At 37.7% G+C, this 20,361-nt stretch overlaps 1 protein-coding gene across 6 annotated transcripts in view; it reads left to right on the plus strand.

The window, feature by feature from the left end:
- The window catches only part of LOC149313514 (kinesin-like protein KIF16B), a 146,556-nt gene that overhangs the window by 42,312 nt on the left and 83,883 nt on the right, over positions 1–20,361 (plus strand). For all 6 annotated transcript variants that reach the window (XM_089519228.1, XM_089519229.1, XM_089519230.1 and 3 more), the window contains exons 13-15: positions 16,344–16,463; positions 16,935–16,986; positions 18,138–18,275. In XM_089519228.1, the coding sequence (XP_089375354.1) occupies positions 16,344–16,463; positions 16,935–16,986; positions 18,138–18,275 (310 nt within the window). The remainder of the gene's footprint in view (positions 1–16,343; positions 16,464–16,934; positions 16,987–18,137; positions 18,276–20,361) is intronic.

Below are 20,361 nucleotides of genomic sequence, written 5' to 3' on the forward strand. Positions count from 1 at the left end.
ATTTAGGTAACAGTAGGGAGGGTGCCTGCAATAGGAAAGAAGTAACTCCCTCCTAGTTCCACTAGATCCTGTGATTCCAGCTGTAGAATGTCATAGTACAACACTGTCCATTATATTTGCTTTATACTAATATAAATATGTGGAATGTTGGAAGAGTTGTTGTTGTTGTTGCTTCGTTTTAGTCTCTGGTTAGTAATCTTAGCAGTCGTGCTATGAGCAATCATTGCATTTCCCTTTCCCTTGAAATTAGCAGATGCCTGGTGAGTTCCCATGTGAAAACTCTTTGACAAGCAATGGAGAACATGATTGGTCAGATATGAAACAATCTGCTTACTCCCTCCCACCCTAATCGCAGCATAGAAAATCATGTTGGTAAATTGCAAGCCTCCATGAGACATTGATTCCCCCCTTTCTGTTATATTGCACTGGAGAGTATTGACTCCTGCAGGAGCTGTTGAACTGTTCTGTGTTTGCCTAGAGGAGCTCTCTGAGTTGTGGTCCCTATTTATATTTCTGATATATTGATTGTGTTGCTCCTCATTCTCCTTTGCTAGCCTAATTCTATCATAGTTGCACTTAATAAAAAGTAAGCAGCTTACTATTTGTGTGGTGCTACTTGACTTGCCAATAACATAATGACTTCGTACTTCAAAGTACGCACAGTCTGCAGTGCAGCGTCTAATGCAAATTACGTGACAGATGGCATGACAGAATGAACTGATTTGTTTAATTTTTGGCTAGATACTGAATTGGGAATTAATAGTATTCATATACTTTAGAACTGTGCAATCCTTACTTTGTAGAAAATTAATGATCATAATATAATATTTTACATTTTTTCCTTTTTCTTTAACCTGTTTTTCCCCTTCCCTTCTCACTATCTTGATGTGCCAATCATATTGAAGTAACTTATATTCGTATTTTAACTTGCATCTCCAACAGCTTGCTTTAGGGCTAAATGAAAACATCAACTAATCTGTCTGTTCTACTTTGCTACAGTATGCTAAAATTATCCGACTTTGGAAGAACCAAACTTTTTAAGTGAAAGCTCTAAAATATACTGCTTTAGCAACATAACAAGAGCTGGAAGCATTGACGCTTAGATTGTATTTCCTTTAGGCATGAAAAAACATTTGGCAATATTTGAAAAATGGTTGAAAAACATGTTTGGAGAAAACATGTTTTTCAAGTGTGGGGGAAAACTGACAGGAAAAATCCTAGACTGATGAGAATCTTTATACAGTGCGCCCGCGTCATACGCGGGTGCACCTTACGCGGCTTCCAGCATATGCTGGAAGCTGCACTGGAAGGAGCAGTGCCACGCAATGGAAAAGGAAATGGCGCTCGCGCCTCACACCGCCACGGACACGAGCCCCATTCACTTGAATAGGGCTTGGGCATCTGCATTTTTCCCCTTATGCCGGGGGAGGGGGGGCTTCTGGAACAGATCCTGTAGTTTGGGACTTTGGAAATACAGTGTGCCCTTCGTATCTGTGGGGGAATCTGTTTTAGACCCTCCTGTAGATAAGGAAAAATGGGAGATGAGTCCCATTGTCCTCAGTGTTGTGTACATGCCTCCATTGAAAGCAATGGGGCTTGTTGTCTACAGATGCTTACTTTTGCTATACAAGGGCCTTGAGAAGTGCCACCATCCCAGTGCCTTCGAGAGGCAGCTTTCAATTGTCTCTATAGCTTGAAAATAGGTGCTTCTCTTTCCTTACATCCATATGTACAGTGTTTCTTCAGGCGAACCTCCTTGCTTAAGCCACTAATAGTGCATAGGCACTGTTGTGAGATTACATAAGGTCCCCAAGGTACATGGTCTTTGTGAAGGACCTATCGTAGAAAATTTTCCAGTTGGACATTACTTCAGCTCAGCTGGTGTCAGAATTAGGGGTTCTTTAGGCCAGGGCTGTTTTTATTCCCACTGGAAGGTTTTTCTAAGAGCTGGTTTTACTAAACTGATTATGCAGTGGTTGTCCACCCATACTAGGGAGAGTCTCAGGGAAAGCCATGGTTAGTCTTTCTTTCCTGCTTTGAGACAAGCCACATAGTCCTCCTATCATTACATAAAACCCTAATATCATAGAAAGTACCAGTGGTTACATTTGGTAGATCTGATGTAGTTGGGACAGCCAGTAAGATTCAATTGTTTCCAGTTGTCCCTCAGTGAGTAATGTGAATTAATAAGGGAAACTGCTAGCTGTCTGTAACTGGAGATATACATGATCAATGAAAGTGTTGTTAAAATTGCCCCATAATGATAATGCTTATCCAAACTGAGGAATTACATAATGTTAATTGAGATAATTTCATGCTTCATTTATATACAAACATGCTTCATTTATATACTGCTTCATACTGCCTAAGCAGTGTCTAAGCGGTTGACAACTACAAGCTAATTTGCCCCAACAATCTGAGTACTCATTTTAGCGACTTCCTGGGAAGGATGCAAGCTTGAGTTGAGCTTGAGCCCTTTTGCTGGTCTTGAACTCACAACCTTATGGTTTTGAGTGAGTGGCTGCAGTGCAGGCATTTAACCACTGCGCCACCAGGGCTCAATATCTTCTTGCTTTGTACTCAAAAGAAACTTCATAATGTTTTGTGGGGGTTTTTTAAGTGTGGGAAGAGGAATAGAAACACTGCCATGATGAGGGTATTTACATTTGGGGAATAAACTTAATTTTTATTCTGGAGTAAAAAAGTACTTTCATGTACTCATTTACAGTTTTATGCACTGAAGAATAGGATGGGTGTGTTCATTAATATATTCGGTTACTGGTTAACTTTAAAAGATAAAATCACCTTCTAGTTTTCTAACCAGAGAAAAACAGTGTGTGCGTGTATGTGTGTGGTGGGGGTGGGGCGGGGGGGCAAAATGCTTTTAATTTGCAGAGCTGTAGATATTATTCTTATAGATTATCTGCCACGATTTTATATTAGATTTACCTTTATGAGTGTATGTTTAGAACTATGTGAAAAGTCATTTTCCTTTGAAAGCCAAATAAGGTGTTTACTGCTTTGACCCAATATGCAGCTTACTACCTTTCCAAATGTCAATTGTTAATGCAAAATCTGCACACCATGATCTGTTCATGGGAAGGTTTACCAGTTCCTTATTAATATTGCTTAACTTACTTCTCTTATCGTAGCAGGATTGCCTGTTGGGGAGTTGAGATGACAAGTTATTAACTGTTCCTGTCCTGAAATTTGGGTAACTGGATCTGAAACTTTGCGTCAGGGTGTAAAACTCGTGTTCTGATTGGACTCAGTAGGCCACATATGTACCGTGATAGTTGCAGTTAATAATAATTAGTGTTCTATGGGTGAATAGCTTTCAATTCATGAACCTGTTTATCATGGTGGACACATCAGGTGATGTATCAAGAAGGACTCTTTGTAATACTTTTTTTTATATGAACATATATTGGCTGGCATCCTGTACATGAACTACACTCACTCACTTTGTGGTGTGAGGAGGTTGGAATTCTGTTCTATCAAACTACCAAAATCCCCTCCAAAACATTTCTTATAAGCAGCTCATTCCCTCCACCAAGACATGAATAATGGAGGATGAGTAGAGGTGCATCCAGCTGTTCTCTTGCAACTGGATGGATTACAAGCATGTTATCTTCAGGATCCCTGGAGGTCTCCTCAAGCAATTCCAGCTACAGGAAAATAAATATCTGGCTGCATCCCCACTCATCCCCCTGCTCTCCAGCAGCACTGGGAGGACTGCATTGCTTATACTTTTTGTGAGTAGCATTGGAACATGTAGCTACAGAGACATACCTGCAAAGATTCTGCAAAGCAATTGATTATTAATTAGTTAGTGTTATGCTGTTATTTCTTTCTTTGCTTTCTCTGCTTTTTTATTTTAATGTTAATGTGGTGTTTTTTCTCTATCAGATTTAGATTGTGTCACCCTGTTGCAAGACTATTTAATCAGTAGGTCTCACTTGTCTTTGTGGAGTTACGCTGAACTTCCTTCATTCGATCATAGTTATTTCAGTGGTTTTTTTTAGTTCACTGGCTACTTTCCCAAATTTCTCTCCCCCTCCATACTAGCTTTTTAAAAATTTCCTCCACTTATCATCTCTATTCTTTGCTGGCTTACTACACTATGTGTCATGATTCTTCATGACAATTTAAGCCCATCTTCACTGTAGGAGGTTCTCAATGCTTGCTTTTCCTTCCACTGCATGCTGCCTCTCTTTGTTGCTCAACAATGGTAGCAAAAACTATGACGATAGTGTTGACAAGAAGGAATATAAACTAGGAATTTAAAACTCTAAAATCTTCCTAATCTTTTCAAATTTTTGTTTAGCTGTTATCCAAAAAGGTGGAGGGGGCATTGGGAGTCCCCATGAGCAGTGCCAGCATCTCCTTGAAATGCTGGGGAAATTATAGCACAAAAGGAAGCCTGAAAGAGGAGGGTAACTTCAGGGATCTTTTCACATATGTGTGCCCATACTAATTCCAGAAAGCAGTACAGTTTCAGTGAATAGAAGGGTTTTATTTAAAATGTATGAGGGTTCACACAAACGTGCAAAATCAGTGCGGCCTTAAGAACCATACAGGACTGTCAGAAAGGAAGGGGTGGAAGGTTGGATATAGAGGAACTGAGAGGGCGATAATTACCAGTATTGAAGATAGAGCCAGAGAAAATGGAGAGTGGCTCAGACAGCATCTGAGGGTTACACAGTGAGAGTGGCATGGAACCCAGAAAAGTCAGAAAAACTGAAGTTCAGAATGAGCTCAGGCTTGCTAGAGAGGTCAAGACCAATAAAAAGGGCTTTTTTGGGTATGTTCACAGAAAAAAAAAGAAGGAAATGGTAGAGCCACTACATGGAGAATATAGCAAAATGCTAACAAGGGACAGAGAAAAGGCAGAATTACTCAACACCTTCTTTCCATTGATACATTCTGTGCTTACTTGGGGACTTATTATTATTTGGACAACTTTCCAGAGTTAGGCAGAATTCAGCATTCTTCTTGATCAAATTATTAGATTTCTGAAATTAGCAATTGCTAAGTGAATTGATTGTAGCCTGTCTGAAAGTCAGTCAAAATAAAGCTCTGCATCTGGTTTGTAGTAGCAGACTTGTTGATAGTAGTTACAATGTCTCTTCAGAATTTTAATAAATGGTTTGAGGGTGCTGAGTTACTGACAACAACCAATACTCAAATGGTCCACTGTTAACATGCATACTAATCATGAGGTTGGCTAATGTTTATCCACTGAAGCTGAACATTTCATTTTCAAGTTTTATAATTTCTGTACCAGTTTCTCTTTATATGCAAGTTAATATGCATATCTCATAAATAAAAATAATGTTCCTCTTTTTGCAACAGCAACCTTTTAAAAATGCAGTCATGAATATAGTCATTTGCATTGCTGTAAAATTAAACAAACATGTTACATATGCATTTGATGGTTTGTGTAATGGCAATATTAGTAAATTCTTAATCTAGGAGCAAGATCTCTAAAAGGGAGGGGGCAGAGATGCCCAAATACCCAGGGTACTGCATTTGTACTAAACTTCTTCCTGATAATTACACGAAACCATGAATGAATGCATTCTTAAAGAGAAAACTGTCCAACAGCTATATCCTTTTTAATGAATTTGGTCTTCTGTATAAGTGTGAAGCTTTCTATTTCTGTGAGATTTTTATTATGTTCAAGGTTATTCATGAAGTCTACATATAGTCGGCCCTCCTTATAGGCGGGCTTTCCTTCCACGGCTTTGAGCTTACGCGGAAGGCAAACCCAGGCAGAAATAGTGGGGCACATACTTGCGCCGCGTGCCCCGTGCGCCACCATGAGCACATGCCCCATTATTTCCTATGGTTCCCCCGTGTATGGGGAGGGCAGACTGTACTAATTTATTTTTAATGCATGTACTTGTAATGTTTATCTCCCATCTTCCCTCCAGGGGCTCAGGGTAGTGTGTAGTTGTCTATTTTTATCTGTGCCCCCCCCCCCCCCGGGATGCCAAAACAGTGGGACCTCAAGTCCCATTGGTTTTATATGTGGTATGTTGCACATGCAGCTGTGGTGACATGGCCACATGCACACACTGCCATTGGGGGGATGGGATGGGGCCATCCATGGAGGCTCAAATTAGGGCAGGCAGACTTTATGTGGTTCTACTTCTCCCTACGTTACCTTCAGAACTACCTTTCTTTTCTTCATGAAGAGGATCTTCTCAGGGCCAGTCAGATAAAGCTTTCTCCATTTGTTCTTTGAATCTAACTTGGTATACACTGTGTCTCATAAATTGGAGGCACATAAATGATGCAGAATTATTCAGGATAAAAACCAAAAAGGGGTTATGAACATTTCCAAAATGTTCTTTTTAAACTACATGAATAGACAACAAAATCAACCTTCCTTCCTTCCTTCCTTCCTTCCTTCCTTCCTTCCTTTCTGTATATATACTGCTTAATGTATCTGGCATTTTAAGCAATGTTTCTCTCAACCCAAATGCTGCAAGTAAACTTTCAAGGGCAAGGTAGGCCATGTTCCTGGTAAATCTTGGTCTTATAGCCATATGCCCTAAGGGTTTTTTAATTTAAAAAATGGGCAGGGCAGGTCTGCTGTAGTCTTTAAACATCCTGCTTGAAGTCAGCTCATTTTCATCTAAGGGCTGTTTGCTATTCTGCATTCTAAATATATTATTATTATTATTATTATTATTCTCCACTAACACTAGTATTTGTAGATGTAGGAAACAGAATTGTTTTTCCTGCATATGGGGTGTTTGCTGCTGCATTGCTTACTCAGGCTGCCTGCCTTGCTGATCTGACTTGGCTAGAGCCTGATAATCTGACTCAAATATTGGTGTAAGGTCCACAGTTTGAGCATCACTATGCAAATACAATTTTGATTAGCCCACTATTATTACATTGTATTGTATTATATTATGTTATATTATATTATATTAGCATGCACATAACACTGTGTATTTCAGACAAGCATAATACGTTCTGTGTGCTGTGTTGATGTAACTTTCTTTTGGCCTGGGAGTAGCATTAATCACATGTTCTCAGCCTCAGGAGAAGGCAAACCACCTCTGAACAAATCTTGCCAAGAAAACCCCATGAAAGAGTTGCCTTAGGGTTCCCATAAGTCAGAAACAACTTGAAGAGACACAGCAGCCACATAAATATGTACAGAAGCTGACATGAGGGTTGTTTTTTTTTTTGTTTTTTCAGAAGTGATGAGAATTTTGAGGAAAGTGGAAGCTGCATGAGGCAAAATTAGCCTTAGAATCCTGTTGCTGCGTTAAAGGAATGCAAATTATCTTTGAATTATTCCCTGATTACAGAATTTGCAGCATAATTGTGTCTTCTGACTACATCTTTCTTGCTGATAGGAGACATTGTCTCCTTTCCTAGTATATTCTTGCTTGCTGCTATTTTTAAGTCCTTGCATTTCAGCCTATACATATGTACTGGCGGAATATCCTCTTCAGATATGGTACATGTCTTGTCAAGCACAATTTGTAAGCTATGTTCTTCATTTTTTTCCTATACCTTCTTTTCAGTCTTTAGAAGCTCTGTGGGAGAGCATATGAATCCAAAGAAGCCATCAATAGTGACTGCATTGTATTTTTATTGCATTGTTCAGTTATGAGGAAAACAGCAAAGATTTTGACTTACCAAAATGTGCCTGTAGTTAATTTTTGTCCTCACTAGATGTCAGTGCAGATACAGCAATTCACTTTATACAGGCTTCCTTGGAAATATCAAAGGGAAATGAATTGGAATAATCTGGCTTCATGTTTTGTCTAGATAGCAGTTTGAAGAACTGTGAAACATTGCTATGGGTCCAGATTGTAACATGATAATGTAATTCTGACTGAAGCACGTACCAACTACTGATCTTTGTTGCAATGCACAAGCACTTGTACAAACAGATGAAGTATTAATTAGTTTTCATTGTGACTTATTCAAATTCCATTGGTAGCTTTTGCAGGAGCAAAAGTATTAACAGGAGGAGTATTTCCCCCCTTTCAAGCTGCTGTTTACATTGGGAAGCAAGCTTTTAACATGCATTTTTTAAAAAAATTGTAACTTAATTCTGTTTTAATATATCATTTTTGTATGTTTTTAATTGTACTTTTTTAATATTGTAAGCTGCTCTGAATCCCAGTGTGGGATATGAATAAATATCATCATCATCATCCTTCTACTGGTGCCAGTAGGAACTCTCCTCCCAATGAAAATAGCAGCTTCTGAGGAGTGATTTGTGTAGAAAAACAGCAGAGTAGGGGAAGGGTTTAATGACTCTATTGCACCTCACTCTTGCCAGTCTGCTTAGGACTGATAGAATTGGAGGTCAGCTGTAGCTATTGGTCCATAGCTTACAGGATTCTTCTGGTATAGGTGAGGAGATTAATTTGACCAGTTCCCCTTTCTCTGGCTTGCCCACTGTGCCCCCTGAAAATCTTCTCTGGGTTTTCTGTGGATCGCTAGTGAGTCCTCAGGAACAGTTTGGGAACAGTAGGAAGAAGAATATAGCAAATGTGACTCCTACCTTTTAGGTCTCATTTAAATATTTAATGTTGTCAAGTTTCCTTCTCACAGAAGTAGCAAAGTAGATTTAGCCCACCTTTTATCCCTTTCCCCCTTTAAAGCTACTAAATATGTTCATGTAATGTAATCAATTAAATATGTTCATCCCATGCCATTGTTCTGATTTTTTAGATTAGAAGTTACTCTGTTTTCTGTTATATTAGCATTGAAACTCTGTTGTCTGGTACAGATGGCCACGTTTTTGCAAAACCTTTTTTACAGCCTTTAAAAAGTTTGTAGGCATTAGAATGACCAAATGCCTCCCAGCTCAGATGCTGTTCCATAAAATTCTTTGCTCTGACTCTATCTTAATTGCAGATTTCTGATTATGGGTGTTAAGTTGCATTCATGCTGAGGAAATGCTCCTACTGAAATTAATGGCAGCTTTGCCTTTGCAGTTGCATGCTACATTTTAAAAGATATATTTTAAATTAATCCATATATTTGAAAATCAAAACCTTGTTCTCTGGAACATCTTTTTAATCAGTTACAGGTTTATAATGGGATATACCTGTGGAACATAAAGTAGCATTGTTTCACCAATACAGTGAAAAATTACTTTCTTCTATGTTAACAATGTGCAATATTTGTATAGCTAAGTTAGCAAGCAATTTGTTGAAGAGAAGTAATAAATAATGGAAAGAGTACTGACTTTTATAAAATCTATAATGGGCTGGTAATACCCCCTGTGTTACCACCCTGAAAAGAATGGCATCATTAATTGCATATCATTGTAACTTTACTATGCCAATAGTAGTTCATGTGGGCTGAGTTGCATGCAACGTCTGCCTTTTAAAATGGGCATCCATTATGAAACCATGTTGATGGTTGAATTACTTTGACATCACCTGTATTTTTTCAGTATACCTTTCTCAATTGTAGGATGTATGTAATGTACTCCCTCCTTTTATTAATTGGTTGCACATTATTTGATGAATTTTTTTGATGGTTGAAAATAGTATAACTTAAAACAGACACACATGCTTTCTAACATAGATATGACTAGGAAATCTCATCAGTGTGGGTGTTCTATGCCTTCTAACTTTTTTAAGCAGTCAGTGAGAAGACATCAAAGCGCTGATGTGTAAATAACAGAGGATGTGTATGTGAGACCATCTCTGCTACAGTTCCAAGACTTTGAAACCTGGACAGCTGAAATGTGGCATGCATACTATGAGGGCCTTAACATGTACCTCTTAATATTTTTTAAATGAATGAAATTATTTTAATTAATTTATGTTAGGCATCTTTGACACAATTCCAAGACTGTGAAACCTACTGTAGGTCAAAAACACACTATAGTATATAGTGTATAGTACCTTATATTTCTCCCTCCTGAAATTCATTTTGTTAGTTTTGGCCCAGCCTTCTAATCTATTAAGGGCATTTTGAATGTTGATCTTGTCCTTTGGGGCACTAGCTACTTCTCCTAACTTAGTGTCATTTGCAAATTTGTTAAGCATGCCATTTATTCCTTCATGTTAGTCATTGATAAAGATGTTGAATAGCACTGGGCCTGGACAGAACCCCACTGGTCAGTTCTCCCCAAGATAAAGAGCCATTGCTGAGCACCCTTTGAGTTTGAATAGTCAACCAATTACTAATCCACCTAACTAACTTGTTTGCAAGAATATCATGGAGGACCTTGTCAAAACCCTGAATGAAATCAAGGCATGCTACATCAACAGCATTCCCTTCATTTACCAAGCTGGTAATTTTATCAAAAAAGAGATAAGATTAGTCTGACATTACTTGTTTTTGAGAAACCCATGTTGTGTTTTTGTGATTATGGCATTTATATTTAAATGCTTACAAGCTGTCTAATGAGTTGCTCTTTAATCTTTCCTGGTATTGATGTGGGGCTAAGAATGGCTAGCTCCAGAGCAGGTGAGTCCAGAGCAAAAATATACAGGACAGAGAGCAAACAGAATACTAAGAGCTAGATCTGAGAACTAACTGTGGAGATGGAAAGAGACCTCTCCATTTTATTAGAGTTTGTCCTTAGATAATGGTTGAAATCCATTAATTGCAATAAGCTTCATGTTAACTTCTTATAGCCACTTGTCATGGAGTGAGATAGAAATGAGAACCTATATGTTGCAGTGGTTATGAGGCTGAATTGCTCCATACACATTGCTACTTCCTTATGGAGAACACCTCATGAGAAGACAGAACATATACTTTCAGTTTCTACAGTCCAAGACTTCACTCATATCAAATGGTGGCAGTGTGTTCAACAGTTCCACAGCATTGCTTTCTGCATAAACATGAAAATGACTATTCTGATTTATAACACAAGTGAACAGAAATGTTAAAATATATTAAAATTGCTTAATGTTAGGAGTCATTCGTGCAAATAGATAGATAGATAGATAGATAGATAGATAGATAGATAGCTCTGTGAAGAGAATAAATGTCAAAAGCATGCCATTCTTCCAGAGATTTGGAGGGTACTGGTTGGGTCAAGATATAGGCATGTTTTAACTGGCACTATAATACTTCTTGATTCTTCCAACCCCACCCCTCGCCAGTGCTACACAGTGTTGGGGACCTTGGCATATGGGGTGGATCTATTCCATTGACTGCAACAGTATGGTGCATTGAGGTTCTTAGCGGGGTGTCTAAGTAGACTTTATAATACAGTATAACAGTGCAATATAGATAAGATACCAAAGCTAAGCAAAACGGAGGCTGGACTTGATCGAGGGGGGGGGGCACAGTATAGTTTAATATAAAATTAATCAGTGTCTTTTCACTTCTATAAGAATTTCGGATATGTCAAAATAACTTCCTCACAACAGGTTTTGGCATTAATTGCCTTGTCACTCATACGCAGATGCTATTGCATTTTTCTTCCGTGTTCACTATTTTACATTAAGTAGCCCGATCGAAGATACAGAGAATCAAGCCAAATCTCACTTATTCAGCAAGCTTTTGGCAATAAAATTATGAATGTGTGATGTGGAGGCTTCAATATACTGTTTCCATGAGCAGAACAGAGGTCACGCAATACTCCTGCTGAAGAAAGTGAGAAGATTTTTTTTTATCATTCCTCCTATTTCCTTGGTCCTTAAAAGTGTGTTTTGGAGAGGATCCTGCAGAGCAGTATCAGAGACGGCACAGTAGGGGAAGACAGAATTACACCACCACCCTTTTTCTAGCAGGAGACTTCACTACATTTGTGCAAGGGCAACTTTGGCTCTAACCCATAGGATTTGTAATTATGCAGTGCTGTTCTGTAGTTTAGTCATCGTCTTTATAATCATTTCCACCTTGGGATTTAATATACACAATGATGAATATTTGATGATTCCTACCCTTCATGTTCGTGTACATGTGTATTTCTTTTGTCAAGTTTTTGTTTTCTGGCCTTACAGTGTGCAGCAGTAAGATTTGGAGTTTCTAAATGAGGAATGAGCAGAAAGTCAAGAGATTAGATTATTCAAGCAACCGTATTACAAACACAGTGAGAAGTATGGACATACAGTATGGCTGTGAAACCTGGACAGTGAAGAAAGCTGACAGGAAGAAAATAAACTTGCTTGAAATGTGATGGTGGAGGAGATATGGGTATCTTGGATGATTAAAAAAAGAAATAAATGGGCCCTAGATCAAATCGAGCATGAACTCCAAAAGCCAAGATGACTAAACTGAGATTGTTTCACTTGGGATATATGAGACAGTGGTCAAAACACACTGCAAAAATAAACCAGTTTGAGATCACTTTAACTGGTCTGGCTCAGTGCTAGGGAATCCTGGAAATTGTAGTGTATTATGGCATCAATGCCCTCTGACAGAGATGGCTAAATGTTTCACAGAACTACAGTTCCCAGACTTCCCTAGAATTGAGCTAGGGCAGTTAAAGCAGTCTCAAACTGGGTTATTTCTGCAGTGTATTTTGGACCATCGTGATTCATTGGAAAACACAGTAATAGTAAAGTGGGAAGCAGTAGGAAAAGAGGAAGACTGCATTATAGGTGTATTGTCTCAAGCAAACAAACCATGACTTTGAGCTTGCAAACCCGAGCAGCGTCATTTATAACTGGGGAACTTGTTAATTCATGTTGCTTAGGTAACTTGGTGTGTACTTATGAAAGTGATACTGCACATATATTTTTCAGGTGTGTATCAAGTTGCTTTAAGTATACCCTCATAAATATAAAATATGATTCAAATAAAGATGCCTATATGGTACACATATAATCAGCTGTAGTTCCCTATTGAAAGTATAGTAAAGCACATCTAATTTTGTTGGGGCTAAATCCAGTTGGACTCGTAGTTGGATTAGGTCCTGGAGTATAATGTGTGAAAAAACCCTATATGTGAGTTTAAAATGAAGCCTAAAAGAGGTACAGTGGTCCCTTCCACATTTGCTGGGGTTAGGGATGAAGGACTCGTGTGAATATGGAAAAAATGCAAATAAAAAACCACTATTCTTTTTATGAGAGAACACCTCTCTAGGAATCTCCAGGTCCTCCAGTGTAACTTATGGTCAACATCTGCCAGAAGAATCATGCTGGAGGACCTACAAATGCCTAGAGAAGTGTTTTCTCTAGGAACTTTTAGGTTCTCCAGCACAATTCTATGGTCAACTTCTGCCAGAGTTGCACTGGAGGAATTAGAGATTCCTAGACAGAACACATTAATCAAAACCACAAATAGTCAAAGCTGCAAATGTGGAGGGCCGTCTGTTTAGCACAACTTATCTGGGGCAAACTGACACTGGTTTTATTGTTCTTTGAACTTCAGAATTACCAAGTTTTATTTTAAGAATAAATTCTCTGGATGAGGCAAGACATGGAACCATTGTAATCCAGGAGATCTGTAATCAAGAAGAAAAAGCATTAAAAAGGGGACCAGTCTCTTGTGCAAATGCTGGTCATCTGTCAGAATGCATCTCAATGTTTCATAGGCATTTTTTTTAAAGTTCCTTTCATATTACTTGCTAATTTCTTGTTGACAGTGCAAGTGTTTGGAACTTAACCTTATTATGATTATGAGTGTGATTATTGTAGTGTTTTGTATCTGTATATTCCACTTTTAAAATTATAACCAGGATTTAGAGTTGCTTACAAAGGTTAAAACAGATACAGATTAAAAGCATGTGAGCAAAATCATACAAAAAGTTTTTATTCAAACATAATACAGTAAAACTATTGATGACCTCCCGTATTCATAGGACCAGTACCCACAGTTTCACTTACCCATGCCCCCTCCCATGTTCTTTCTAGGCATTTTTAGATCTGCCAGTGTGATTTTGTGGTCACACGGTTTTACATTTCAAGTCATGATAGCCTGGACCCGAGCCATATAGAGTCAGCCCTTCATATCCCCAGATTTTTGGGGATCTATAGCACTGAAAAATGGACTTTTATGCCAGGGGAGAAATATCATGCATACTTCTCTTTCCCTTTTGTTATTTACAATGCTATGTGCACTTCTTATTGTGAATTCATTGGAACGTATCATGCTAAGTCAAATGGTTATTTTGCAACTTTTTTTTACATCAGAACTAATATAGGCCTGTTACAGACAGCCAAAATAAAGCTGCTTCGGGTCACAGTGGAGATATCTCCACTGTGACTCGAAGCAGCTTTATTTTGGCTGTCTGTAACAGGCCATAGTTTACATTTGGAAAAGGTGATTCTCTTAATAAACTGTTCTAAAATGCAAAGCTGGATTTGCATGCTTGTATAAGTACAAAAGACACCTGGAAAATCAATAGTTATCTGACCACAGCCAATTATTTGTGACATTTGAGAGCAACAGCACCAATTATTTTATAGCGTAGGTACAGAAAATCAAACCGATGGGTTTTTAAATGCCATTTCATTCGTTTTTTTATGGAAACACTTGATCTTTTAACTTGAGATCAACATGGCTATGTTTTTTGTTGTGTTTTGACCTTTTGATGGGCATTCTAATTTTTGTGTTAAATTTCCAGTCACTCATAACTTAAGTATAATGTCACTGAAATATGATCCAGTGAAAATGAACAGATTTATTTCTAGGAGAAAATGTTAGGTGGCGACAGTTTCAGCTACAAGGAAATATGTTGTAATTTCTGACCCCCTGCACAAAGATTTGTACCTAAGGGTGATTTTGTACAAGGCAAAGCAAAAGACTTGATTTCATTGTCACCACCCTCTGATGTAAGCCTGCTTGTCATGGCTCTTTTATTCTAAAACTTCTCCCAGACCTCAGGAGCAGCATGGGAAAAGGATGTTGCAGAGACTGAATATCATGAATTGGCAAAAAGATCAGGTTCCCCTGTGCTATCCCAAACCAGTATTGGGTGCAGCCCAGTGTTAGTGTAAGCATTTGGCAAGCTCTTCAGACATGGCAACTTTGGGGATGTTACTCTTCCCTCTTTCTTTCATTGAATTAAATATCAATGTCCTTTAGAGTTAATATTCCCATGAAAAATATTATTTTGTAGTCAGATGAGAAAAAAAACCTGACTTATTTTAAAGCCTGATTATTCAGTCTTTAGTATGTTGCTGGCCCTCTTAAGTATTATTGCTTCATATTCAGTCGGTGTGTATATAAGATATTCTCTTAATTCATGCTAAACAAAATACTGTGTCTTAACTACTTTGCTTTACCCCTGATTTTCAGTAGATCCTATGTTTAGCAGACTTAGGCTGCTATCCTGTATACCCTTAATTGGAAATATGTTTCACTGAATTTTGTAACACCTATTTCTGATAAATGTATATAAAATTGTGCTGTCAGGCCCATGTAAAGTCAGTAGAATCTAATGGTGTGCAAAACAGTTGTCCAAAAATGTCTAGCAGGACTATGGCTGTCCTAATAGATAACAGTGTCCCACAATATATGAAGCCTTTTATTTGGTGTTTGGTTTGTCTTGGTGGGTTGTGTGGTTTGGAGAAGCCTAATTCAGTTCTTTGTTCAGTAATGTTTCTAATATGCTTATTTTCCATGTCAGTCTTGCAAACTTTATTTGCTGGGGACTGAAACTTGTAGAATTCTCTGAAATTCTCTGAAAACAAAGCAGTGAGTGTTTATAATAGCAACCCCAGTTAAGTGTTCAGCTAAGAACATTCTTATGTGTTTTGCTAATTTCTCTCTGCAATTTGATCACTTTTAAATCAGTTTGTATTAGCTGTAAATTACCAATAGTCATAAGGCCAAACCAGCCAAATTTATAGGTAGTTTAATGTTTTATAGCACGTTAGAAACTACTTTGGGGCATGGCTTTTTATATTTTTAGTGAATATTTTCAAGCCGCGGATAATTGAATCCATGGATAAGAAATCCATGGAGATGGAGGGCTAACTGTATAAAAAATCAGAATGCTGTATTTCATTTTTTCTCCCAACATGCAACCTATGGTATTTCTTGCTATAGATCAGATGTTAATGAGCTCAAGGATTGTTGAAGGAAGAAGGAGAGATTAGTGGCAGGGTAGATCATTCTTATCTACAAATTCCTCAGTGCCAAAAGCTGCAATATATTTCACTTGTAAATAATGTGTTTATTAGCATAAACTGCTAGATTTCTTTTCCAACAAAGGAGTGGCTTCAATCACAATTAAAATTATGTGTTGGGACGATTATTGATTTAAACTGTAGTAGTAGTACTTTTTTTTCCCTGTGGTGAAAATTAGAACCTTTTCCCCTTGTTTTTCTCTTGTTGTGATGTCACTCTTAGTTAAAACAAAGGAAGCACTTAAAAATATTGAATAACAGAATTCTCATGCAGAAATTTTTCAGTGATTTTTATGTTGTTTGTTTTTACAGGAACAGACCTTGGCTCTGAGAAAAGAAGGCATTGGCGTTGTGTTAGACTCTGAGCTTCCGCACCTAATAGGAATTGATGATGATCTTCTTAGCACGGGTATCATCTTGTATCACTTGAAGGTAATTCAATACTTATCTATTTTCTAGTTCCTAAATGGACAATTTTAATTGCACTGTTAATTTGCTGTTGAAATAAGTGATGCACCCACCATTTCTCTGTACATAATGGGACACCAGCTGTTAGATCACCTTAATTTGTTTCGTATAAAAGTATCAGTCAGCTATTGCTTATTTCTGTCCTGAGGGTCAGTGATAAATGAATGACATTCTTGTTGAGCGTAGTGACTTTTCATTACTTTTTCTGTAAGCTTGAATAGGTTAAAAACTTTCAAAGTGCTTTCCCCCCAGTAAGCATATAACTACAAGGCAGTAACAACAGAAATTTACAACAATCTGAAATTTCTTTAATTAATTATTTTAAAAACCAGTTCATTCAACTATTCAAACTTACAGCAATGAATATTGCTAATAGCATGTAATGCAGTTATTGTACAGTAATAAAAGCCAGGTTAATATTTTTTTTCTCTGTAGGAGGGTAAAACACATGTTGGTAGAGAAGACGCCGCAACAGAACAGGATATTGGTAAAAAATGTGTCTTTCCTTAAGAATCTAATGGAGAGTTCTCCCACCAATTGAGAGATATTTCTTACTCTGTTTTTATGCAATGCTCTTAGAAGTCTCAGAGTCATAAACTTAAAAGGACCTTAGTAAGTCTAGCTGTTCTCTTTTCCTGTGAAACAAGTGTATGATATAAAGCACAGTATGCCACTGCTGAATGCTTAGTTAATAAATAATTCAAGATGGCCTGGACATGTTCAGCTTTTAAAATGGTTGTGCTATTGGAATCAAACCATGGTGTGCATTCTCCTTCCCCTTTCCTGTCCTTTGTTTTGATAATTTCTACGATACCTATAACTGTGCTTAGTATTATGCTTATACAGTAGCCCCTCTGTTTTCATGAGGGATCTGTTTCCCCCCCCCCCCCCGCGAAAACGGAAAATTGATGATATTCAAGCCCCATGGGCATGTACTCCGTTTTGTCCCCCTCTGTTTGCCACCCGCAAATGGGCAAGGGATGTGGATTTGAAGTCCGCAAAAACAGAGGGGTGACTGTACTTACTATGACTATGATGCATACTAACCAAGGCTTTTTACTTCTTACAATTCAAAACCCTCCATTGGCCAGTCCATTCTCTTAATAGTAATAAGAGGTATGGCTGCATTGGCCTCAAGAGTGACTTAGGTAATAAAAACAGTTATTTCATAATGGAGAATATGTATAGTATAGAATATAAGAAGAGGCTGAAAGTTGTACAAGCTTTTCTCTGTAATAGAGCAAAACTTGTTTAATCCATTTTAAAGGTACATTTTCTGAGACCATATGTACCTCAGTGTCTTCTGTTATTTTATTTGCTTCATTTGTAAATTGTTATTATTAAGTTAACAGAAAAAATGTGTGCATTTTAATATTTTACTATTCTAATCTATTCTGTACTGATAGGCTTGACAAATGAGGATGCTTGTGTAGTTTACTCGTGTACATCTTTTCTTTCTTTTAATACATTCATATTTATACACACAACAGTGCAAGATGATATTAAATCTCAAAGCTTTCCTTGCATTGAATGGAATAAGAGTCAATAGATTTAAATTCTAGGATAAGAGTCATATGATAGGCACAAGTGCTAGTCTTACTGATTATTGAAGAAGAAAAATCTGTTTGTGTGTTATAGTACTTCATGGCCTCGACTTGGAAAGTGAGCATTGCATCTTTGAACACTTGAATGGAACAGTTAATTTAATACCACTCAGTGGAGCACAGTGTTCTGTAAATGGAATTCAGATTGCAGAAGCGACACAACTCAACCAAGGTATTTGGCTAGAAAGAAAGAAAACTCTACCCTTTACAATTACATTGAAAAGTCATAGCGTCCCATTTTTTCTCTTCTCTACATAATAGTTATGAAACATCTTGTGAACTATTTTCTTTTTGTTCAAGAGAAGGTATTCATTGGTTGGCCTGATGTCTGTGGCCCACATCTTCCATTGTCTCCAGCTAAACTAGACAATACATAGAAAAATTTCAGTCCAGTTTCTAGAATTCTAGGGATGTCTGCTCCAGTCTTAGTTTAGCTGTGTAGATGATGTCTTAATGAGAAAGACTGTGTGTGTGTGTGTGTAGAAAGAGGTGATCACTCTCAGTTGTGATCTCCCCAGAGTTCAATGTGGCCAGTGCACCATTCTAGAAAGTGAATGGAAACTGAGTGAAGATATATGGGGTAAAATGGCTGCTAGCCTAGGCTCACTTTAGACAAGACCATTTAATTCAACATGATATTTGTGCTAAATCTGACATTGTGATAGCATCCAACTTTTCATTTTCACTGCTATCTTGAAGGAAGGGGATTACACTTCATTTTTCTTCTGCCATCTTCCTTTCAGTACAAAGACTGCTTGTGGCTTTTGAGAGTTAAGATGAAGTAGAGGTTAGTTGAATTTCTGGGTTTCTCAAAGGACACACAGGCAGCTGTTCTGGGAAACGTGAGACCTTTCATTAGTTTCTTCACCAAGCCACTTTGAAAGTGCATATGCCCAGATGATCTGTGATGATCAGTAGTTTGAGTGCTGACACTTAAGAGGACACCTGTCTATTTTTAACAGGTTTTCTCCTTGTCTTGTCTCTGAGGATAGAAAGAACACCCAGGACCTTATTATCGTTCACTCTTTTCTTTAAGTCTGACTGTCTGTAGGCCTGGAATAAGAGTGAATACTGCTAGCCAATCTACCAAATTTCACCTAGTGTATATTAAATTAGGAAGGCTGAAACCACTTTTTTTCTCTCTGAAACTCTGAAAGTGAGTATTTTACATAAAGCAGGTTATAGGCAACTCAATGCCTTTTGGATTTTTGGACCTTATGTCCCCAAATCTCTAGCCATTATGCATGCTAGCTGGAAGTGATGGGAGCAATGGTACAACAAATGGCACAGACCAGGTTATCTACCACTGACATACAATTTGAGTTAACTGAGGCCAACTACTTAAAGACAGAGAAATGGCAGCTATATGAACACCAGATCACAGTTCACAAACTGAAATGTCTTAATGTTAGCTTGTAACATGCATTTTTAACACTGTTTGCTAAATAGCATTTTATCTTACAGTCTGAAATCACAGGATACCTGCTTTCAGGTATTTCTGATTAGCTCCTTTTGTATTTAAGTATGTCATTTCATTTTTAAATTGCCACTTGTTAATTTGTGTTATGTGTTAATATTTTAAGACTCTCCAAAAGGGTTGTGAGGAGTGAATCTTGTAATTGATTAGCACTTCTTCATCCAAATTAACTGCACATATTTGTGAGTTGGCATTAACATATCTCTTAATACAACAGAATTGTGTGCAGGATTTTAATTTTACTATGTTTTTATTATTGATGAACTGTTGCTGAATGTCCGTCATGTGGGCATACAAGCTCACACATAAACGTGTACTAAACAAATGCAGAAACATGCATGCATAGTAGATTTTAAACTATTATTTGACAAAAGGGAGTGAAATCTAATTTAAGAAAGCTAGTAATGAAAGTATAGTTGCTATATATACATGTTTTCAGGTCTTGTTTTTTTTTTAAAGAAAAGATTGATTAGCATGCTATCTAAGCGCAGGACCAGCAGACAGTTCCTGATAACAGTGACAGAGTAAGAGAAGAAAGAGGACAAGAATTATGGATCACCAAATAAGGAGCATGGGCTGGGGGATAGGGAAAACGTCTGGGTAATTGAAAGCAGGGAGACATTGAGTTTCATTTGCATACGATGAGCCAGGTGACAAGAAGAATGAATAGATTTTGAGAGAGACAGTGAAATAAATTCAGAGGGTATATGGAGGGATGGGAAAGACATTTCTGTTGACCATATTAGTTTGTACACTCATCCAGTTCAGCCTTGCTCCGGAT

Source organism: Sceloporus occidentalis, unplaced genomic scaffold (assembly GCF_023333645.1).
Source record: "Sceloporus occidentalis isolate IW3139 unplaced genomic scaffold, rSceOcc1.0.p SCAF_4, whole genome shotgun sequence".
NCBI classification, from domain to species: domain Eukaryota; kingdom Metazoa; phylum Chordata; class Lepidosauria; order Squamata; family Phrynosomatidae; genus Sceloporus; species Sceloporus occidentalis.